At 47.5% G+C, this 24,427-nt stretch overlaps 1 protein-coding gene across 1 annotated transcript in view; it reads right to left on the bottom strand.

Moving 5' to 3' along the window:
* The window catches only part of MCM10 (minichromosome maintenance 10 replication initiation factor), a 123,906-nt gene that overhangs the window by 25,930 nt on the left and 73,549 nt on the right, over positions 1–24,427 (bottom strand). The window contains exons 12-16 of the mRNA XM_069627796.1: positions 17,787–17,900; positions 17,584–17,692; positions 17,264–17,489; positions 15,616–15,757; positions 12,600–12,715 (exon numbers count right to left, since the gene is read on the bottom strand). Of these exons, the coding sequence (XP_069483897.1) occupies positions 12,600–12,715; positions 15,616–15,757; positions 17,264–17,489; positions 17,584–17,692; positions 17,787–17,900 (707 nt within the window). The remainder of the gene's footprint in view (positions 1–12,599; positions 12,716–15,615; positions 15,758–17,263; positions 17,490–17,583; positions 17,693–17,786; positions 17,901–24,427) is intronic.

The raw sequence follows: 24,427 nt of genomic DNA, 5'->3' as shown, positions 1-24,427 counted from the left end.
TAGCAGATTTGGTTAGCGACAGTGGGCATAGCCCTCATTCCCACAAGTAACAGGGACAAGCTTACCTTTAATGGCTGGTGTCAGCAACCCTTTTCCCCCAATTCGGTGCACCTTTACCGCAGGCTGTTTCCACAGCCCCGGTAAAGGCACCCATGGGTGCTCATTTTACCAAAATGGCCCGAGTCTTCTTTTTTGCCATTTTAGTGTTCCTTTCTTGGTCCTTCCCCTGCCCGCCAGGGCGGGAAAGTCATCTGGGTGATTTTTATTTTTGGCGGGAGAGCTCGGTCAAGCCCGCCCAGGCCCCAGAGTGCCTGAAGGCAGGAAGCGAAGGAGGATTCCAACACTCTACAGCCCTTTGTCTTCCTGACTGCGTGACTCCAGTTCAAACTGGGAGGCTGGCCAATCCCCCCCACCCCCCACATCCCCCAAGTTTGAATGCTGCAAGTGTGTTTGATTGGCTGGGTTGCTACATAAATGTCTGATCTTGGAAGCTGAAGAGGTAGTAGACCACTGGACCTGAATCATAAGAGGAAGACGAAGAAACCGTGACTGACCTGATTTCCAGCGACCAGAGAGCCTGCTGTGTAACTGCAGCCTGCTGTTGACCAAACTTCCAAGTGACCTGGTGACTTCAAAACGCAGACCCCAACCCAGAGCCTGGTGAGATCCACTAGACTCATGAAGACCTGCATTTGGAGCCATCCCACGCTGTGCTACGACCTTGCGGGGCTGCAACACACCAATATCGTGGGACCTCGAGCCATTGTGTGGTGCACAGCATCTTGCAGGACCCCCAGAGTCACGAATCGAGTCCTTGAAGTCCCCTCACCAGTGTGCTGGACAAGAATAGAGACGAGAATCCGACCAGCGATATTCAGTCTTCTTCTGGCTCCTGAAAAGGGCACCAAAACCACAGAGTAACATCCATCCGTAACAAAACTTCAAAGGAGCCTTCCTCGTTGATCCCTGAAGGCAAAATCCCTTCCAGTGTTCATGACAAAGGAATCCATCAACTGGGTTTTTGGCTGCAGATCATGTAGTCTTCTTGCTGCAACTCTTCTTCCGTGCTCAGGTACTGTGCTGGTTGAGGCATTTACTTATCTTAATCTGTGTTATTCCTGTAAAGCTTTGGGGTGTTTCTTGTGATTGGGAGTCCTCTCATCCAGTTCACCCATGCCCTCTGCTGGAATCCTCCTAGCGTGTCTTCTCCGAAGTCCCTGGTAAGGTCTGACTTCCCTAGGACTACTGTTAGTTTTCTGAACAGGGTCTATGCTTTGGTCTGTGTACTTTAAAGCATTGTGTTGTGTTTATGACTCTGACAAAAGTACTTATCTTGGCCGAACTGTATTTATAATAAACCTTTTTGATAATACTTCTCTTAAGTGTTTCTGTTGAACCCTTTGTATACTACAAGTTCTCTGTACCTTCCATCCGCTTGCTCTCCCTCCTAAGATCAGCCTGGCTGCTCTGTCTGAGAGTGAAGTTTTGTAATCTCAGTTGTATGGTTTTATTAGTTGGACAAGTCGACCGCTGGAGCTGAAACCGAAGAGGAAGATGAAGAAAAGACATCTGTAGCGATTTTCAGCGACTAGAGAGCCTGCTGTGTAACCAGAGCCTGATGCAGCCCTTCCTTCCAGTCGACCTGGGGGTCCCGAACAAGACTACCCCTACCCAGAGGCTGTGAGATCCACTAGTCTGAAGAAGACATGCATTTTGAGCCATGCCACAACGTGCTGCGTCTTTGCTGGGCTGTAATACCCCGGGACCTCACGCCATTGTGCTTTGCATGGTTTTCCGAAGTCTGAATCCATCTGAAACTTTGGTGGCCTCCTCCTGGATCTCCAGATACGATTTGAATCCCCAAAGTCCCCTCACCAGAGTCCACGGCGAGAGTGTGAAGAGAAACTGACCAGCGATATTCGTTCTTCCGGTGAGAATCTGTGAAGAAACCTTTGCTGGCAGCCTCCTTGGACACCAGCTGCTGCAAGATCCATTCAGTGTCCATTTATTTTGTTTCCAAGAATCGAGGGACCGGGGTCCTGTGCTGTTGCATCCTGAAGGCTCAGAGGCTCGTACTTTCTCCGAAGGTACTGTGTGGGCTTGAGCAATACTTAGCTTAAGTCTGGTGTGCATCCTGTGAGGCTGAGTGGGCGATTCGTGTGGTTGGGAGTTTGCCTACACCACTTGCCCTGGCCTAATGCTGGGACACATATAGGGAGCCGTCTGTGCAGTCCCTGAACACTAACTCTGAAAGTGAATACTTGTTTAAGAAGATCTCCTATCTCAACCAGCCTACAGCTGGCACCTAGAGCACCAGGTCTATCTTCTGCCTCTGCGAGAGCTCATGCAATAGACAAGGGAAGGACTGGATATGAAAAGGATTCTGTCTTGAAAGTATACCAAGTGTAAAAGTACTTACTAAAGAAGTTAGTGTGATAACTGTAACTTCTTTCACAGAGATACAAAGTGTTAAGTTTATACGTTAAGGGATCTACGTGATGTTACTGAATGAAATGCCAGAAACTTGCTGGGTCCCTCCCAAACCCCTGTTTCCCTGTGCTTCTAGTCCCTCCCCAAACCCCTCCCCACCCATTCTTACCCCTTTACCCCACCTCACCATATACATTTAGATAAAAAATAAAAAAAGATATTTTTTTGTTATTATTTGTGTTCCAATGAAGTTATTCTTCATTTTCTATTCGGTAGCCATTAAGTTGCTGGTTGCTCATTTAAAAGTGTATTAGTTGGGCTTATATACCAAACCTTACCCCCCCCCCTCAAAAGTAATAGGTGTTGGTACCATTTTATAATTGCTTAAATGAATGAGAGTAAAGGTTTACCTACCTAGAATAACATTATCTCATTCTTAAAGTGGTGTTACTTTCCCTGGTCTGTTTTATACAGATTCTAAAACAGTCTTAGGATTTATACCTACCTTTCAAGTAGCTGGAGGCTCCGTTAAAAAAAGTATATACATCTTACCTTGCTGAGCTGCTGCTTTTCTAAACTTGTAACCCTGGGTTGTGCTTCCCTGAAATACTTTGGTGCAATTCTTAAATAGTTTCATAAAGTTCTTAGTTACCTTGGAAACTGTATGATGCACTTAAAGTATACTGGGTACAACTAGCTATTAGATCATGTATTTACTAATTATTTACTAATACTTATTTATGCTAAGTGTGTAATTGGGGTTTGCTATCCCTGCTTTGCTTGGTGCATTCTAAAAGAGTTACTGGGTGTTCATACTTAACATTGCTTGCCCCTCCAGAAAGTATGACCCGTTTTACTAGCTCAGAACTGAGTTCTAAAAAGTAATGTTGCAAGGTATATACTTGTAACCGGGTTAGTTTCAAGAATGGTATGTTCCTATCCTTAGGTTTGACTCGCCTTGGTTATACCTGGATTTGCATACCATAGGTATTGAATTGGTTTTTATAAGTGTGTTTATATATTATGTTTTAGTACTCCTTACCACAGATGTATCTTGGTCTACTGGTATTTAAACAAACCCTTTGTTTTTCCTTCACTCCTCGAGTTCTGCACTCTGGTGAGGTGACTTTAGCTTGGGTCGTCCTGCTTCTGGAGGGTGCTCAGGAGACTCCTGGAGTTTTGGCTGTCTTACAGACGTTGCACTCGACTACGGATTTCTCAAACCCTGGCACTCGGTACTTGCAGCAGTGAAGAAGTACAGCCAGTTGGGGACGGTCTTCCAGCAAAGTGGGTCTAGGGGTTAGTTAGTCCCACTAACCCATGGGTGCACAACATACGGCCCGCGGGCCAGTTGCGGCCCGCCATGTTCTTTTGTCCGGCCCGCGAGGCACAAAGACTTTCCTAATGGAGGGCAGCCCGCGGCCGCTCTCCATTAGGAAAGTCTTTGTTGTCTTCCGGGCCGGACAAAACACTGGCCCTCATTGGCTCAGCACACACACGCACCACATCGCTCCTACGAGCCACGTAATGCGTGTGTGCTGCGCCAAAGGAGGGCCAGCACTACGGCTGGCGTGGCCAGTAAGGCTTGATGCCGGAAGGCATTTCAGCCTTGCTGGCCACGCCAGCCGTAGTACGATTCCAGCGTTCCAGCTTACCTGCCTTCCAGCACGTCTCCGGTAAGTGCACTGTTTGTGTGTGTATGTTGAGATGCGGGGGTGGGGGGGGGGGGGGGTGTCGGATGTGTATGAATGTTTGTATTTGAATGTATTGTGTGTGTATGTTGAGATGCGGGGGTGGGGGGTGTGTCGGATGTGTATGAATGTTTGTATTTGAATGTATTTTGTGTGTATGTTGAGATGCGGGGGTGGGGGGTGTGTCGGATGTGTATGAATGTTTGTATTTGAATGTATTTTGTGTGTATGTTGAGATGTGGGGGTGGGGGGGTGTGTCGGATGTGTATGAATGTTTGTATTTGAATGTATTTTGTGTGTATGTTGAGATGCGGGGGTGGGGGGAGTGTGTCGGATGGGTATGAATGTTTGTATTTGAATGTATTTTGTGTGTATGTTGAGATGCGGGGGTGGGGGGGTGTCGGATGTGTATGAATGTTTTGATTTGAATGTTTTTTGTGTGCTGAGTTGGGGGGTGGGGGTTCGGGTCTGTATGGGTGCTTGTTTGAGAGTGCTGATTTGGGGGGGGGGTGGGGGTTCGGGTCTTTATGGGTGCATGTTTGTGTGTGTGCTGAGTTGGGGTGTGGGGGGTTTGGGTCTGTATGGGTGCATGCTTGAGAGTGTGTGCTGGGGTGGGGGTTTGGAGTTGGGGGTTCGGGTCTTTATGGGTGCATGTTTTTTGTGTGCTGAGTTGAGGGGTGGGGGTTTGGGTCTGTATGGGTGCATGTTTGTGTGTGTGCCGAGTTGGGGGGTTGGGGGTTCGGGTCTGTATGGGTGCATGCTTGAGAGTGTTCTGAGTTGGGGGTGGGGGGTTCGGGTCTTTATGGGTGCATGTTTGTGTGTGTGCTGGGTGGGGGGTTTGGAGTTGGGGGTTCGGGTCTTTATGGGTGCATTGTGTGTGTGCTGAGTTGGGGGTGGGGTGTTTTGAGTTGGGGGTGGGGGTTCGGGTCTTTATGGGTGCATGTTTGTGTGTGTGCTGGGTGGGGGGTTTGGAGTTGGGGGTTCGGGTCTTTATGGGTCCATTGTGTGTGTGCTGAGTTGGGGGTGGGGGGTTTTGAGTTGGGGGTGGGGGTTCGGGTCTGTATGGGTGCATGTTTGTGTGTGCTGAGTTGGGGGGTGGGGGGTTCGGGTCTGTATGGGTGCATGCTTGAGAGTGTGTGTGCTGAGTTAGGGGGTGGGGGGTTTGGAGTTGGGGGGTGGGGGTTCGGGTCTGTATTGGTGCTGGTTTGTGTGTGCTGATTTGGGGGGTGGGGGTTTGGTTGGGGGTGGAGGCCATGGGGCATAGTGTTTGGTTGGGGGTGAGGGGGCCATGGGGCATAGTGTTTGGTTGGGGGTGAGTGCCATGGGGCATAGTGTTTGGTTGGGGGTGAGGGACATGGGGCATAGTGTTTGGTTGGGGGTGAGGGCCATGGGGCATAGTGTTTGGTTGGGGGCTAGGGACATGGGGCATAGTGTTTGGTTGGGGGTGAGGGGGCCATGGGGCATAGTGTTTGGTTGGGGGTGAGGGCCATGGGGCATAGTGTTTGGTTGGGGGCTAGGGACATGGGGCATAGTGTTTGGTTGGGGGTGAGGGGGCCATGGGGCATAGTGTTTGGTTGGGGGTGAGGGGGCCATGGGGCATAGTGTTTGGTTGGGGGTGAGGGGGCCATGGGGCATAGTGTTTGGTTGGGGGGTGAGGGGGACATGGGGCATAGTGTTTGGTTGGGGTGAGTGACATGGGGCATAGTGTTTGGTTGGGGGTGAGGGGGACATGGGGCATAATGTTTGGTTGGGGGTGAGTGCCATGCGGCATAGTGTTTGGTTGGGGGTGAAGGGGACATGCGGCATAGTGTTTTGTTGGGGGTGAGGGGGACATGCGGCATAGTGTTTGGTTGGGGGTGAGGGGGACATGGGGCATAGTGTTTGGTTGGGGGTGAGGGCGCCCTGGGGCATAGTGTTGCACTCCAAGAGTGAACCCAATAATAAAGCTCAAACAGGCACAGTTAGGAGATGTTCATCTTTGGCTTTTTGAGGAAACCTGACTCAACGAAGGCCATACTCCTCTTGGGCAACCCAAATAGCAAACTGTAGCAGTCCAAAATAACCGCATGTCCAATCTAGGGTCAATAAAATATATATAAGTTAATTAAACAGGCGAGATACAATAACTAAATAGAAAAATTATAACAATGGAAAATGTGTAGTACAAAATGTAAGTTTGAAATGCAAATAAAAATCGTTACCCCTCAAAAACATTCTTTTTCCATGTGTTTAGTACAACTTGGGGGTTTAAAAAGCCTCCCGTCACGCCCCGCCTCGCCCACATTTACTTTTCGGCCCACTATAGCCCTCATGTAAGGTACTTTCGGCCCTCTGTCAAAATCAGTTGTGCACCCCTGCACTAACCCAAGGGAAGAAGTCATCCCTTCCGGAGCTTCTCTTGTCGAGAAGAAAAAGGAGTTTCAGCACAGCAGCAGGGCTTCACCGGGCAATTCAAAGGTCCAGGAGGATGCAGCAAGCTTCATTCAGGGTTTCTTCGTCGGGTTGGTCTTCCCAGTGTTCGACTCGGTTTTCAGTCCAAGAAGCTTCGCCTTTTAAGCAGGTTTGACCCATTCATGTACAGCCAGGCAATCAGCACTGGGGGCATTCAGGTTACCCTGGAGACTAAGGGCAGGGGTGTTTCGGCACCTCCCTCCCTCACTTCCTGCCCTGCCAGAAACACTGAAGCCAGAGGCGGGTTTCAGTACTGAAGCCCGGCAAAGGCAAAATGAACAAAGGTGTCAAACCTGGTTTGGCGCACAGAGTAACACCCAAGAGAGACCTCACAAACAAGAAATGGCAAAAAAAAGACCAGGCCATCTTGACACAATGGTCACTCATGGGTGCTATACTGCAGCTGAGGATTCAGCCTGCGGTAGAAAAGCACAATGGTAGGAAAATGAAACCGCTGCCACCAGCCATTTAAAGTAGTGAGGGTAACATAAAAAATGGTACAGGAATAAGTAGGAAAAGGGGCTAAGTAATCCCCCCCGCCCTCAGTACTTCCACATAAGATGGGGTTTACTGGACCTACATAGGAAAAACAGGCAAGTAAAGTCAATTTCACTTTACTGCTCTTGGAAACAGTAGCTCACCCAAGAGAAGGTATTTAATCCTCACGAGAAGCACTCAATGGGCAGTTCTTACATTCCTTGGTGTTAGGGGGAATTCTCATTTCTGTGCTAATGCCCTTCATCCTTAGAGGCCCCCAGCTCTTTTGCTGCTGGACTTCAGGACTTATTTCTATCCTGGAGTGAGTGAGACCTTTTTCTCACTAAGTATTTTGAGCTGATTGTGATTGTTTCCTTTGGTTTTGGAGTTTGACAAACTCTATAGGCATCTATCTTTGTATTGTGACACACAGCACCTTCAGTGTTCATTTGCCTTTTTATCAATGCAAAGTATAAAGCGTTTCCTTTCCATCTGAGTGAATTAATGGTTGTAAACAAAAATCGTACCTGCCGTGGTGTGATCACACGGGGCTGATCAAAGTGCAAACGCATATTCCCATATAGAACCGCCTCCAACAAGTGCGATGAGGCCAAAGCAGCGCCATAACCCAACTGCTTGGAAAGGACACATTCACTCTGAGGCTTTGTGAACTATTCAATACCGGAACACTGCACTCACAAATCCATATCTTCCTTGATGGTTAGGTCAGCGCCCTTCAGCCTTGCTGTTCTTGGGAAACCTCCCGGCAACCAGAATAAGCTTTCAGTTACGAACATCCCGAATGACTAAAACGAAGTTACACAATCGGAAGCAACACAATTGGCTTAAAATATTGATTACAATCTTATTAAGATCAAATGGACCGTTCATTCCGGGAGAGCAAAAGATGGGTGACCCCAAATGCGCAACAGGGTGGTGGGTCCAATACAAGAACTAAGGTGGGCTCCAAGTCATATTGTTTACATGCGAGAAAAGCAAAGCCGAAGTTATGACCTGAAGGATTTCACTTGTGCAGCACGCTGGTTAGCCAGATAGATAAAGGGAGGGTACCGGTAGGAAAATAACATGGCGCACATCAACAATGGACATAAAGTACGTAACCGACACAGTAAACCATCCCAAAATTCGACCACGTGTTGCATTCTCGTGGTTATTACGCAAGTTCAGCCAGTCATTTAAAGTTGTATAAGCTGAAAGTTTACGCTATTTTTGGTATTGCCAATAAAATATATGCAGCTGTGGCAATGTTCTCTTCATGGATTCTCGCCTTTAAGTGGTTTAGTTTCCTAGATCCATGACTACAGGGTCCCATCAGCTACCCCATCCCAACCAGTCTCTCTACACAACACATTTCATAGCCTTGGCAGTCAATATTACATTGATTTCTGTGAAGAATCCTACGGAACCTACACTGTACCCAGTCTCCTCCCAGGGAAAGGCAGACACTTCCTGATCCCAACCCTGGGTGTGGTGTACTGTGGGAGGATCACCTGGGAGGAACCTTGGCCCAGGGTGGTGAGGAGACCCTGTGGGATAAGACACAGTATTTGTCCTCTGAAAGGAAGTGCCTTTCTGGGTTGCTAAAACAGGCCATTATAATGTCCCCTGGCCCACATATAAGATATGTGACCCGGGGGAACAAGCTTGGTTAAATCTGAGCAAACCTTGTCAATACAACTAAATACCCTACGTACTCCCTAAAGTAAAGGATCTAAAGAAAATGCCTTGAATCTGATGTACTCCTCTGTAACAACTAATCCTAATAGTCCCAATTTTACTGAATTTAAGGGAATTCGAACTAACCTTAAAATAGCTCTTTTGAACAGGTCTACAAGTCCCATAATCCTAGAAGTACTGGGACGAGGAAGAGGGCGTTGCAGGAGGGAAGCAATTAAGCCCAACAGCCCGCACCTGTGAGGCTTAAAAGGCACCCTCAGGTCCAGGCAATCAGAAGCAGCAGAGGTAACTGGAATTATGACTGGAATGTGAGCTGTAGCAGTAGTAACGGAAGGAAGAAGTCACAAGGCTGGCAAACTAAGCAGAAGTGGGAGAACAAGAAGGATGCCAGAGCGTGGTTACAGCAGATTTCACCTGCTTGTTCTACGTGGGTCCTGTTTCACTAAACTCTGAAGTGCAGAGGCCGCGCAACGGAAGACATGCAGGAGAGAAGTCTTTTCACGTGGGCCTGGTTGACGTTGTTGCGAGCTGCAGTAGTGCAAAATGTCGAGTCAAGAAGTAATTATCCAGCCGTGGGTCACGGGAGCGAAAGGAGCTCTCAAACAGTGAGGCCGGACCGGAGACACCTTTTCTGGAGAAGAGTGTGGGTAACCAGCGAGACAGAAGCATTAGACGTTGTGGCAGAAGTCGGGAAAGCAGTGTGACCCGCACAGCAAGCGTCTAAGAAGCCGGTGAGTGAAGCGCAGCGTTCTAACACATTGGGCGAGCTTTGCCGGTAACAGTATCCAGCTGCCTGTGAACTTGGGTAAGACTTTAAGCAAGTAGAAGTGGTTTGTTGCTTCTAAAAATATTGAACAATGGGAATGTAGCACTCGCGTATAACAGTAAACTCATTTACTCGCGTGAGAAGCTAAAGCGACTGAAATCCATAGTTCTGCTATTCTAAGACTAGTATCGCTTGAATGAGTGGTTGCGTGCCCCCAATTAAGAGGAGGGAACGCTGCTAGGACCATTTCCGAACACCCAATGTTAACAATACAAGAGTTACAATATTTTACTTATGAAAACTACATCACAGAATGGCCGTGTGCACCCAATTGTGATTCCCAAAGGAGGCCTTTACTTTCACACAGGAATGCACTTAAATATCAATCTTTAAACACCGAAAACTAAATCAAGAAGTGGGTGTGTGCCTTATTCTGAATTTCAAACACCGAATTCTATTCTTTATTCTAACAAGACATACCCTTCATTGCATGCATTTTAAAGTGTATAACAATTGAAGAAGACAAGCATTGCCCAAGTCAAGATTGTCCCCATATTCACAATAAAAGCAACCTTTCCCAGAACTGAGAAGCAATCTAAATGTACTGTGGAGTTAATAACCGTGTATTGGCCTGTACTACCTGAAGCTAAGAGTGGCACCAAGGCTTCTGGGTAATTAATTAAGCTAATCGCTGGCAGATAAGGTGCAGATAAAGTTGGGGAAGGGGGACTGGCTGCTTGTAAAGACTATTTTGAAGTTGACACAACCTGCAGTGCCAGAGACTCTGGAAGCCCGAGAGAAGTGAGTCTCCAAGGTAAACCGAGGTTATTGTTGTGGCAGACAGACTAGCTGTAGGACCGATCGCGATGACGTTGGCAGCCTTGACCGTCGTCGCCGAGTAGATAACCTATCTACCCCTGGAATCAAATTTCTTCCCCCCTGTTGTCTGGAGGGGAGGAAGAAGATGCCAAACTCGGCGATTTCTTCCTGGTGGCCCCCGAGACTGCAGAGTTGGGCGATGGTTGAGAACGAAGACTCTTGGGTGCAGAGTCCGCCACCTTGTACATCTTTTCTTGCAGTGCCAGCCCCTCATCTCAATATATATCATCCAGGAGTGGGACCGAAAGGATGTCTTCCTCTTTGCCTCCCGGCGCTGGTACAAGAAGCCCTCCTTCTCCTCTTGCGTGAACTGGAAAAGCTCTGATGCACGGGCGATCATTGAATGGAAAAAGCCCACCTGGTCCGCTGCGGCGATGGGGGGGTTCTCCCATCTCACCGCCATCATCCGTGCCTGTGGTCGCTGTGTCCGACTCCGTCCCCCGAGGGGAGGGGGAGCTGTGACAGGGGAGGGGGGGAGGTGTGACAAAGGGGGGGGGGGGGGAAGTGTGACAGGGGAGGGGGGGAGTGTGACAGGGGAGGGGTGTGTGTGACAGGGGAGGGGGGGTGTGACAGGGGAGGGGGGGTGTGACAGGGGAGGGGGGGTGTGACAGGGGAGGGGGGGTGTGACAGGGGAGGGGGGGTGTGACAGGGGAGGGGGGAGGGAGTCTATCGGCTGGAATGGGGGAGTAGGGTGTATCCTCCTCGTCTGAGGTTCCCTGGTGTCAACGGGGTCAGCGGCAGAGGGGCTGCTGGTGGCGCCGTCAGCATTCTCCTCTTAATCTCCGACACCAGTGTGTGGAGGGTCGAAAGTATGTCCTGTGAAGTTCCAGGTACCTAGCAGGTTTCTGGGTAGAGGGGTCGCTGGGCCCAGCACCAAAGTTGTCGATCCTTCATCGTGCGCTTGGTCAAGCCACGGCAGGACTCGCAATCTTCTTTATGCATCGGGTACAGGCAGTATAGACACTGGAAATGCTTGCCCTCCACAAACACATTCCGCTGTCGGAGCAGAGCTTGAAGAGGGAAGCACCGTCCTTCTTATCTGACAAGATCCACGCGGTGTAGGCCTGAAGAACTTCTGGAAGCTTCCAAGAACACCACTCGACGAATTCAGCCCTTGAGGGTCAAGAAAGATGCCGAAAAAAACAGGTCTCCGTTAATCGAATGGATAATCGATGGGGAACACAGGCTCGATTGACCGAAGAATTTAGTTTTCCGATCAAAAAAGTGAAAAACTGCAGAAAAGCTCAAAGAGCAAAACGCGAGGACTCCCAACACTTAAACGTGCGGTAAAAATCTGAAGATTGCTGCCTGGGGAGGGGCTTCGGTAGAGGGCAGTCATTGGCTGGGGGCAGTATGACCCAGAGCTCAGTAATTGGTTTATAGGAGAAGGACAGTTCAGAAACTTCTGTTTTTTCTTTTACCGAGGATTCCCAGCCTGACGAGGAATATTCATGAGCATGTGAATCCATGCCACACCCCAACGCCGGAGAAATGAAGTTGTTAAAGTCACACTAATAAGTTATCCTAGCAAATAAACCATTGTGAAACTCAAAGCTGTAACCGAGAGAATACAAACTGTTAACCAAGAACTGCTGTTAGTGGATACTGCATTTCTTTTTGAACTGTGGCAAGTCTTCTTGAGGAAGAGGACAATTTTGTGCTATTCGGATGAAGTGGAAAGTGGATATTTCACCAAGGAGATGAGATTTGCTAGTGGAACTTTGGTTAACAAACTTTTCCATTGACTTTGAAATATTAAGAACTGATATGAGATATTTCTTTCTTTGAACACCAACAGTGTATCACCCAGTAAATTAGGATATTCAGAGACTGAAAGTTGGTCATGTGATGTTTTATTGCCATATGTTTTCTTTGTGTATTTGTTGCTTAGTGTGAGGGCCAGTTATCCGGTGGTGTGTGGGCAGGGAAATCCTCAGCAGAGTATGGATAGTGAGGTATCTTTGACCATTATTTCTTTGTTAAATCAACAGCCGTACGCCAGGCATTAGTGACCTCCAACATATCAAAGCACTAGATTTTGCGGTCCCTGATCAGTGCTTTTATTTCGTGCTGTCAATGTGCCTAGTCATTAAATTATGAATTCAGCAGACTGAAAACGTGCAGCCCCCACCCTTCCATGTCCCTCTGAAGATGCATACATTTGTTTGCCGGGTCCTGAACACACGTAACCTGGCAAACATTCGTACCTCCTTGACGACACCGGTGTGTTTGGATTTGACTTGCAGAATTTTCTGAAATTCTTCGGATTCTAGATAGGCCAGCTGCTCCCGCCGCTTCTTCATTGCTGGCTCTTCCTCCTCAGCTGGAAGAAAAACGTGTCTACTTATTTTCTGGATATGAACATGAATTATTCATCATAAAATCGCAAATATACCAGTTTCCTTAAATCACTTTGGGGGAAACTGAACACAAATAAGGAAAGCACAAGGTGGCCCTTGATTAATTTTGGTGTGAACTTGAGAGTCAAGGAATTCTTGGTGCCATTACACTTATTTGTATCTTCTGATCATTTAGTGAATACATTAATTTCAACAGAAAATCTACTCCTTGTGATAATAACAATTACTAGGGGGTTAGGGTTGAGGGAGTGTGGAGGGTGGTGGTTCTTGCAGAATCATACTCTCGAAGTATTCCCAGGCAGAGTGGACCAGTAAACTGTTCTATCCAACAGGCCGTGTCAGGTGGAACCTTAGACAAAGATCCTCTAATGCCACAAGCAGCACGCCACTCGGGGAGCAGCCGCTGGCAGCAATGCCATCTTTTACAAAGTAACCAACTACAGAGCCCAGAAAACCCTGGAGGGCCAACCCTGTGCTGGGAACCAGAGGGTTGCACGCTAAAATACGTTTTGCATGTGTTTCACCAAGATTTGGAGTGGGCACACATCCCCACCCACTTCCTCCCCAATGCTTCCAGGTCTGTGAGTCTTTTACTGTATTTTCCCTCTCTGGCATTTATTTTATGGTTTACAAACTAAATGGGCCACAGGATTCCCCTCTTGGCGATACGCTCCATTTGTCCACGCAACTTCTCACGCAGCCTGCACCACTGAAGATTCAAAAAGAAGGCCTTGATCATTTTCAGTTCAACACCAACAACTGCAGACGAGCCAGGTATAAATAGGACCAGTGTGCTGGGGGTTAGAGTGGGGGCTACTGCCTTAAAGTTCACATTCCAAAAGGTCCCCAACCGCACATGCCACTTCCACCCGCTGCTGCAGTAGATGCGAATCCCTGATTTTCTGGCAAGCAGATCTGCTTATCATTTATTTTACAATAGAAAGAGGATGAAGGATCAGATGCTCCAAACACATCAACACTGCACAAGTGGTGAAGAAAGCACTGAGAAATGCGGGTTCCCTTTCTTTCAACAGTACAAAATCACGCAGTCTGTGCCTAGGGGAACCCGAGGACCAGCAAGTATTCCATTGCTTAATGTCAACAACCCATCAACAGACAGACTGCCACATTCTTCATACCCAAGAAAAAGGTTAAAGGCCAAGAATTACAGTAGATGTCACGAGACAGCAATGACTTAAGGAAAGGTCCTAACCCTGCCACAGTGCCCTGTAACAAACCCTGTGTGAGGAAATGGGGACCTATGCGGCATGAGCTGTGACGCACAAGCTAATAAACTTTGGTGGTGTGGCGTTTTGGGGCCACAAACTGCTGTGCTTTAATTGGTCTGAAGATGCGTGCAACTGGAGCTGGGGCCAGCTATAGGACTACAATTCCCATGCTGCCTTTACACAGTGTTGGGAACGCATGCATGCGCTCTATCAGCTCTCTAAAAGAACTCCTCGGCCTGTGCTGCTTGCTACTGATTTCAGCTACTGCATGCATGGGCCGGAGGAGTCTGACGGATCGTTATCGGGTCCTGAGAGGAAGGAAGACAACACACAGGAGGCACAGCGGAAGGTGTACGGCAGGAGTCAGTCCATATTCTCTTGCTCGCGTTTGCTACCCGTTCTGTGGGAGGACCGGCACCTGCGAGGCGAAGGTTCACTCTCCTCTGTATGTCTGCTCATCTAAGCCTGGGGGTGGTGACGGTTGGGCCCCCCAGCCCTCAGTTAAGTGCAATGTGTGTTAAGGACAGCACGCTGTGCAGGGGGAGGGAGAGCCTGTGAGCACCAGCACGCTAGAACGAAAGAGATCGGAAACACCTTTGCACATGTTACGTTGCTGAACTTTATGTTGCATTTCACGCTGCATACGCTAATTTTGTGAAAGAAGTACATGAACCGTGGAAGCAACTCACTGTCAAACACGCTATGGAGGTTGCTCCGTTATACCAAGCATTACTTGGCCACGCGTTACAACGCTTTGTTGAGTCTCATGTTACTGTTTAACGTTACACATCAAGGCTTATGATTCTCTGTTCATGTCTGTCACTTGCAATGTATACGTGTGTCATGGTGTAAGTGCCAAAAAGGGGGGAGGGGGCATATTCCTAATTTAAAAAAAGGAGTGTGTACTATAGAGTAAGGTCCTAAGTAAGAAGGACATTTCTAGGAAGGTACTGGTCAGTTCTCACATTGTCTATTGTGCTCGTCATTTCGCTAATTCCTCCAATACCCATCCACTACAAATACCCTACCCCCTCAATCCGGTTTTCCTCATCACCCCTTCTCTATCCACCTCCTCTCCCTAACCACCCCCACCCCATAGGCTGCCTCGAGCAAGAAATCAGGAGCCCATGCCAACCAAGGTGGGAGGAGGCAACTACATTTGGCTTCCATGGTCAGGAAGGAGTTGTGCCTCCCTGCCACCCACAGTCGCGCAGCCATGCACCCATCCAGGGTCCCATATGACATTCCAAGGGAACTTGGAAGAACTCCTTATGTTTAGCTGCTTGAGGGGCCACTAATGGCAATCTTCGTTGAAAGCAGGAAAGCAAAGTTGGCAACCTTTCCAGTGACTGACCTCAGTGGCTTGTGCCAGGGTTGAAATCACGTCTAAAACCCAGGCAAAACCCAATTAGTGGGATTTAGCAACTTCAATAAGCAACCACACACCCTTAACAAACAGTGGTTGAGCGGCTGGGTTTTCCTCTGAATTTGAATTACTGAGTTTATCACAAGTTTTAACTATGAGAATCTTACCTCATAGTTTATTACCCAAATAATGGGGTGCTGAAAATAAATGACAAAAATATGCAACAACCACAAACAAATTACGTTTCATGCGATGATATATGCCATACCTTCTGGCGACGGCTCACTCTGCTCGACTCGTTGCACCACCTTCAAGAGGTCACTGGGGCTGGAAAGCTTCCTTTTGAGGCCATTCGGGTTTTCTTTAGACAGGACTTGTCCTTTCTGTCTCAGTTTGCTGATAGCAAGCAACTAGGGACAAGGAAAAGGAAGCGGTAAAAAGCCTGCAATTGTGAAGGAGAGATCGACCATGATAACACCGCGATGGAATTGTGGTGCAAAACCTGCTGTAAAAGTGGAGCAGTGATGGACTTGCATGTACAGGGAACAGTATTCTTTCCAGGGACACACCCCTACAAGGTGACCCACCCTGGGGGAGATGGGAGCACACTATAGGAAAGCCCCAGCCTCTATCAGTCACCATGGGTTGTAGAAGCAATAAAGGCAGTTCGACATTGAAGAGGCTGGCGGAACAGGGGAGAGTCTAAGAGCTGAGAAGGAGGAGGAAACATCATGAGAAATGAGGAGGGAGTGACAATGATACTAAAAGGTAATAGGAGGAGAAAATAAGGCGGAACCTCAGGTGGCGTGGAACAGTACCTGGAGGTGAGAGAGAAGCCATGCCTAGCAAGTAAGAACGTGCAGGCTCCGGCAGGCCTGCCTGGGCCTTAAGCAGTACCAGATAGTGGAGAGAGATATAATCTGGGTTAAGGGAAGACAAAGACACATTCATTGAAAGCCAGTGAAGACCCAATAGTTTCTGTAGTATGTCCACGAACACCCCACTAGCTAGACTATCACTGAGTCAGTTGTGGAGACCCCAGGAAGCCTGCAACTAGTTCAGAGCAAGGAAAAGGGTTCTGGGTGTCCTACAATGCCAGAAGGACTGTGGTCACCCTCTTGGACCTGTAACCAACAGGTTCACTTGCTTTTGAGGCCTGGAAGCCCAGCAGACCAGCAACTGCGGAGGAGCCATTAGGCAAAGGGGGGAGATTTCCAAAGGCAAGGAACTCCTCCCCATTGAGGACAGAACCATCTGGACCTTTATGTTATTTAGAAAGATCAGTCTTTATTGTGGGCCCAATCTTGTATCAATCCCCAAATAAGGTAATGATCTCCGACTTACGAGTCTCAAATAAGGTGGTGCTCGCAGTCATAGGAATCTTGGTGTCACAGACTCTGCTTTTGCTGGAGGCGGCCTTCTGCAGAACTTCACTAACTGAGCAGAAAGCCATTTCATGTACTATTCATCTGAAGTTTTGTGTGTCATCTTTGGGGTGTGGCTTTGTTGATTGGGTTAATAAGCGACCTTAGAAAAAACATGGAAGTAGATCTGCAGCATGTAGTCACAGTATCCCACCCAGGGTTGGCTTTGGTTTTAGATGCTGGGCACTCAGAATGCTGATGAGAATTGTATCATTCTCAGAGAACTTTGGCTAAACGCAGACCATCCCCTGCGTGTTGAAATATATGAACCAAACATAGTAGCATTACACTTAATGCAAAATCAAAATCGATGACAAAATAAAATGGAGGCGTCACTGTGTGTGCTTTTTGTATTGATAATTAGCTGCTAGAGGTGTACAGCACAACTGAAGTTCAGGCAAGCAGAAATCATGCAGATTCCTTGCAGTTATGACGAAATGAATCTGGCGCAGTAGAAATGCCAACAAGCATGTCGGCTACGAGTGGTCTTACCTTTTTAGCCTCGGCTGAAACACTCAGTTTGGGTGCTGGGGGTGGTGAAACATTGAAAAAGAGAACGTCGTCCCCCTCGGAGAAGCCTCTGCCTAGTTTCGGCATTTGCGGGGATGCCATTTGCTGGTCCTTTGGAAATTCAGTGCCTTGCCTAGGAGAGCGAAGAGCAAACTCACCCAAACACGGCACATTTGGGCTTTCGACTCGGTCTGGGACTTCTAGTAACCTAGCAGAGGCCAAAAGGAAACAGAACACACAGTTAAGGACAGCAATAGAGAAAACATACACCCACTGTTCAAAACAGCCTGCTTGCTACACACCGCTTCTGAGTTTCCTCGGCTCGCTTCTTCCTGGCTTCAAGCATCTGCTGCCTCTGCTGCTTGAGGAGAGCAGAAGCAGATATGGACTGGAAACCAGGGCCTTGACTGGCTACCGCCCCCAAGAGAAAGAAGAAAAAAAACACATTAGATGAAGAATTAGTTAAAAACCACACATTTACTCATTTCTTTTTTTAAAGGATTACCTTGGGTTTCGGCCTTGGTCAAGTGCTTCTTCAGGTTCAGCGCCCCTGGGCTCGGCACTTGCAGCATCCCCTTGAACTCCTCGGAGCACTGGAGTTCCTTTTTCTTTAAAGCAGCTGAAACATAACGGGCAGCCATATTATATTCCTGCAGCACAATGATTGTAAATATGCATGGTGCCATCCAATATGTCAAGCATTTCACCAGTGGTGCCCATCCCCTTTTTAAAACAAAGCCAAGTGTGACAAAAGGACTACTGTGTAGTGAATACAGTGCAATTGGTATACCTCCTTTGACTCTTAGGGTAGGGCAGGATGAAGGCTGGCTCAGAAGCAAACCAAAGTAAATGTGGTACTGTGGTACCAAAATAAACTAGCAAGGTTTTATTAAAATAATAGGGTAACTAGTCAAAAAGACTACAGACTTTGAAATAAAAGTGGCACTCTGGGTTGAGGACAGAGGCACCGAATTGAGTAGCAAATGTCAAAGTTATTGGAGTGGCCCTTAAAAGAGGTAAAGCGTGGGGTCTTAAGGCAGGCCAAGGGAGCAGAACTACGCCAAATAGGTTGTAATGCTCGTCTTCGGGGCATGTGCTTTGCTGCAGTCTCGACAATAGACGGTTCGACTGGAGGTTCCAAATGGCAAGTCGGTCTCCAGACACTTCAAGCTGAGGGATTCCAGTGGATAGAGATGACAGCCGAGGAAGGTGGAAACCATAGCCATCAACAGCTCAAATCGGCGTTCTAGTGAGATAAGAGTTGAGACTTCTACTACATCGACTTGGCGTGCAAGATGGCTTGAGGCCTTCAGTGGGTCGAGGCAGCATTCAAGATTGGTGAAGGTCGACTTGGTGGTTGAGACGCAGCTAATCAGTTGGTTCAGTTGGTCGAGTCAGTCTTGGGACAGCTCAAGGAGTCTCCAGGTGAGAGACCGGGTTTTGGAAGCTCTCTGGGAGAACCAGTCCATGGGAAAAAGGAGCCCTTGCTTTTGCCCTTCCCAGCTTGTAAGGTTCTGCCACCTCCAATGAGCAGCGCCAAGGTAGCAGAGGTCTCGGTTGTTTCTCTAAGCAGCTGGTCATCCCTCTTACTTTGAGTTATCGATCTTCACCAGCTCTCAGATTTGTGGCAGAGGACTTTGGTGCAGACTTCACCCCCAGCAGCAACCCAGATGAACCCTCCTTCAATAATGGCCCAGAGATCAACTATGGGGGGACCTATATTGCAGGATTGGTCCAATCCTGGCTGCTGCAATAAGAGCCCTTTGATGTCATATCCAGGAAGCAGGGGACACCTCTCAGTAGTAGTCTGTACTACTCAGGGGACCTTGGTGGAGTGGCAGAGCAGTCAGCAAGTACACTGAACCCAGTCAGTAATGCACATCAAAGAAACACTTGCAGATACATTTATATTAAAATATAGATTATATTTACACAAGAGTCACATAAATACTTAGCACAATAAACTAAATACACTTCGGTATACTTTAAAATGCTTTCAAAAGGCCACTTCTTAGTTTGTAGTTGCTGAAGACGGGTCTATCGTATTATCGGTAATATTGCGCACCCACAAAGTAATACGGTAATTGCATTTTGTAATCCCATTTTGGGGAAAGAAAACAGTTGGTTAGTGTTATCCTAGCAGGGCTTCAGGTTCATGAGGCAGTTTCTACGCGCAGGACGTATTTGAAAGTCCAAAACGCAACCCTACTAAAAGGCAGTACAGAGAGACTTAAATTCTTGCAAAGCAGCAGAAGTCCAAGGTTCCTGTGGATACTTTCTAGTCTCTAGGAAGGAAGATGCAAGAAGCCTTAACTAACGCTGGAGACCGCTGAAAAGACTCACTGAAGGGACACAAGCAGCAGCTTGAGTCAGAGGGAAGAGGGGGTTGCAAAGCTCTGGAGCGATTCTAAGCAATACCTTTCTCCCCACAGTACCCAGGTTGAAGAAAACATTTATCCTTGGTGCTCTGCGATATTGCAGCTCTGACCTCTGGATTCCTTGGGCAATGGACCGGATCTCTCAGCAGCAGTCTCGAGGGAGGACCAGTGGCACGGCTTTCATCAACTTCTCCGATTACTGTGTGGTTTGGGCGCCTTTTCTGCAGCACCAACAAAGGTTGCGATTCGCCCGGTCAATCTTCTTCATTTCCCGCAGTGCCAGACTATAATGAGCGGGTCTACACAAGTTGGATTTTGTCTCGGAGTGCCCTTGAGGGATCAGCAAAGACTTGGACGGATTCGGTCTTTCCACCACGATTTACTCGAAATGGGCAGCAGGTCTCCTGGTATTGGGGTTCCACAGCTCTGGAAACTCACAAGACCTTGGGAGATGGCTCAAATCAAAGTTAGTCTTGGGACTGGTTGTTCCCACCAGTCAAAGGGAAGGTGTCATCCTCTTCCGAGTTCCTCTGTTGCATAGAAAAGTGGGTCAGGACAGCAGTGGTTGCTTAACTGTGTTGCAAAGGGTCTGCAGGCTTCTCTGGTCATTATCTGCGGTTACTTCTGTTTCCAGTGGTCAACTTGCCTTTCAATCCAGGAGCCTCACCTTTTATACAGTTGCAGCACACACTCCTCTGCAATCTCTCTCAGCAATTTACTGAAAGGGGCTTATAGCTGTCCAATCAGGACAGCCAGACCCCACAGTGGGAGCTGGTTCTATTCAGAGACTCTGGCAGACAAAGGACAGGGGGGTGGGAAAGCTCTTCCCTGCCTGCCCGGACACACTGGAGCCTAGGAAGGGACACCCAATGGTTCCCGCAAAAGGCAAACACACACACAGACCTCCCACTCCCAGAATGGTAGAAGGCCTAACAAAGTCCCACCATGCTAGAAATGGTGAAAAAAGGAGGCCCCCAAGTTAGTACTTGGGTGCCCCTATTGTGTACTACCGGGGCTGTGGACATAGTCTGCGGTAGAAAAATCACACAACAGTTGGTAGAACACCACTGCCACCAGCTAGGAGGTCTTCTGTGACTAAAAAGGCACAGGAGCAGAGAGTAGGGTGCTACAAGGTATGAAACGACATCTGTTCACCCAAAGGACTGCTAAATAACTTTTCAAGCCCTAGTGAAAGCTTGAGAGCTGCAACCAAGGCTAAAACATTGTTTCAGGGAAATTCTATTTGTCATCAATGTTGCCAGATGGAGATAACAGCAGTCATCCTGACAGTAGATAACGCAATCTAGTACAAAGAAAGTTGCATTATTTGCACATGTCTAGCTATTTTGCACGTCTGCCTAGTGTGAAATGTATTGTGTATGTGTTTTGCGAGTCAAGTAGGTTATGAGTATGGGTGAGTATATGTAATCAGGTGCGATTGAACATGTTTGTATATGTAGAACTAGATTTTCAATTTTATTAATCTTTCCACTTCATTGGTTTATTGCTTTACTAATTGTGCAGAACACCAATAAAATACCAAAATTTGAATCAAATCACCTTGAGTGACGTTACATTCAAACAAAGCACTTTTGTTGACACAAAAATATGGTATGGGAGATTGTGTTTTGTGAATTGTGTCTGGATCTCCATGTTCTCCCTGCCTAGAAAATTTAAATAGTGGAGGAGCTCAGGTTTTTGTTTGTATCCCACTGGCACTCCACGTGTGTGTGCCAATCTCTCAGAATATCAAGTTTTGGCAGAGATACTAATACTGTAGTTACTCCAGGATATAGAAAAGAATCTCCAAGGAGAACCTAAAGGGTCCCCAGCAACAATGCCGATAAGGAGTGTTGTGCTGCAATAGTACAATACAGACGAGGAAAGGAGAATCCATAGTACTGGGAAAACACAGAACAGAGTTCCAAAAGACAGAGCCCATAAGAATGAAATGAGTGGGACGAGGCTCCACTCAATCAGGATGTAAAGAAAAAAGCCCACAAGTCAAGCAAAACATGCTGGGGGTCTCACTAGGAGATGGGGATGAAGCACAAAAAATGATAAATCTCCCCAACAAGTGACAAGACGGTCTCAAGCCCCAGTTCCCAGCAATGCCACTTGGAGTGGTGTGGGGGGCAGGGGATTGGGGTGGGGGGGTCGAGAGTGGTCAAAGAGGGTTTGCCGAGGGGCACCCACATGGTGCCATGGATTCAGCCAATATAGGCAACCTGAATACAAATCAAGCCAGGTCATAAATGAGTTACTGTTATGATGAGCCAGGAACAAGACGTGGACACAGAGCTCATGCCTGTGGCTTTAGACATTTAGTCAAAATAAAAAGGGGTTGGTACTCTAGAGCTATTTCCCTGCCTAAACCAAGGGTCGGTCAGATGCCCAAAACAAAATGTCCTGTGTCCAAAGTAATATTCTGGTCCTCACATTCTAAAATTAACTCTGTAAAGGGCAACTTCTTTGGCTTTGAAAGTGCAAACATTTTCCAAGTTCAAAAGAAAAGGCGCAACTCCACACAAAAGTTCCCAATGGATAAAGTTCACAGTCCAGGTGATTGCTCCCTTCCCCAGGTTCTCTCTTCAAGAAACTTTCAACTCCTCCTACGGGTACAAGTCTTCCTTGAAATTCTTTGATTAAAAAAAAAAAAAACAGCTTGTATATAAAACAACTTGGCTGTTAGTCTAAACCTTGTAGGGCACATGGTGTACTCCCCTGCTAGGTTTCTTCTCTACTTTTAATATAACTCTTTACTCAGAGTCTTGGCTTTGCCTGATGCGTTCTCCTACTAGGACTTCCTCACGTGATTCACTTGACACACTTGCAAACTTGAGTTTGCCTGGTATACTCTCCTGCCAGGGCTTTCTCATGTGCTTCATTCGACACACTTGCAAGATTTTACATATGTTGTATTCATTCCGTTATTCCCCCTTTGGGTTACACATTTCTTTTTATGCGCTTTAATTACATTTATTTGTTCGTGGTTAGGTTGCTGTAGCGCCCCGGTGTCCCAGTTCCCATCCTGAGGACTCACCGGCTTTCTGTGGCATTATTCGTCCGCGGGCTCACCGACTTCACTTGGCAGCTTCCGCGTTCTTCATGGCTCCCGCTTGCCTGCGGTGTGCTTCTCCGCATTGGGTCGGCATGGATACTGTTCTCTGGTTCCCATGATCGCCATGAAGTCTTGCCTCTTCCTCTCACGGCCTCTACGCGACAGACCGGCTCCTGCAGTCTTCTTACTCTGTCCTTCATGAGTCAGCTGGCTCCACAGGCTTCTCTTCAGCATAGTAGTCCTTCAGTAGGTACCGAGAGGACGGGGCTTTCCCATGCAGCGTCTCAGGTTTTTAAATGTCCCAGCACTGATCATGCACTTGCAATCACTAGAGGGTATTTTGTGCATCTCGCCTTTACTGATCCTCATTGAGCCAGTCAGCTTCCTCACTGCAGTACTTTCAAATGCATGGAAATGGCAGTGAGCGCTTGGTGACTTATGTGTAGAACACTGGAAGGTATTCTCAGTAGCTTCCATGGGTGGTTGAAGGGAGCTATGCCAATATGCCATTAAGGGACAGGGAATGGAAGGGGTAGCCCTTAAAGGAAAAGGGAAACCCCTTGTCTTATCCGATGATGTTGTGCCATCCCTCTGAGGGTCGCCTCCCGCATGTGGTCCTCCCTCATATAGCCACCCCAAAGTTCAGGTAGCAGCTGCTGTGCCCTGGCCACATGAGGGAGACGGCCACCACCACCCATCAGATTCATCACACTGCGCACAGTCGGAAATAAAATTACTTCAAATGCTTGTGGCCTATTAATAATATTGGCCTATTATTAATAGGCCACAAAACATATGTTATGAATGGTAGGAGTGATTCAGTATGAGTTGAATATAAAGGCATTTGTTTGCTTAAATGTTTTTAAAAAATAGTATTTTATATATTTTTGATATGATAATAAAAGTTTGAATTCAATATTTAGCATGTATTGGTATTTCTAAAAAGATAAATGTGTTGAGTTGGTTATTCCCTGTCCTGCTGGTCCATTTTTGTTGATTGCGAGTATATGAAGCCTTGAGGACCAGGGACTTAAACCGGGCACCCCTTGTGTTGATAAATAAAGATCCGATCTGTCACAAGGAAGGGCCGAGACTTGCGATCAATGGAGAGCAAGATGACAGACAGAGTGGCGAGGCAGGCAAAACTGGAGCAAAACGGTCGAGGAGGCTAGGCACAGAGTGTGAGGAATGGCAAGGCAAGGTGAAAGAGGAATACACACAGGGTGAAGAGACGGTACTGAAAGACTAAAGAGCGGGGAGTTAGTGTCAGGAGGAACATCAAATGATGAACATGCCTGCGCTCTCGTGCAGCTCTTGCTCCATACGTCCACAGTGCATCTTCACGCAGGTCCATCAGCTACATGTGCAAAATGCACATTTCAGATTCAGACAGGCAGATTCTGAGAGGCCACCCTCTAGTCTGGTGAACAGGTGAAGACACTAATTTCCAGCCAAACTATCTCGGCAGAAGTAATGAGACTTAGCAGCAAGGATCAGACTTAGGAAGGGGAGAAGGGTTCAGTTAAGCAAACACAGAACATTCTTAATGATTCAAGTTACACAATGTCTAGAAATACAGTGGTATTTATTAGGTCTTGTAACAAACTTACAAGGAAAACTACAAGTAAAGTAACTAAACCTACTCCATCAACATACATACGCCCACCACGGGGTGCTCTTGCTAAAGGGCACCAACACTTTACCTTA

The sequence above is a fragment of the Ambystoma mexicanum genome, chromosome 12 (assembly GCF_040938575.1).
Source record: "Ambystoma mexicanum isolate Mex_15411 chromosome 12, UKY_AmexF1_1, whole genome shotgun sequence".
Taxonomy (NCBI): Eukaryota; Metazoa; Chordata; class Amphibia; order Caudata; family Ambystomatidae; genus Ambystoma; species Ambystoma mexicanum.
Note: the sequence above shows the minus strand (reverse complement) of the source record. Positions and strands in the feature narration are given on the sequence as shown.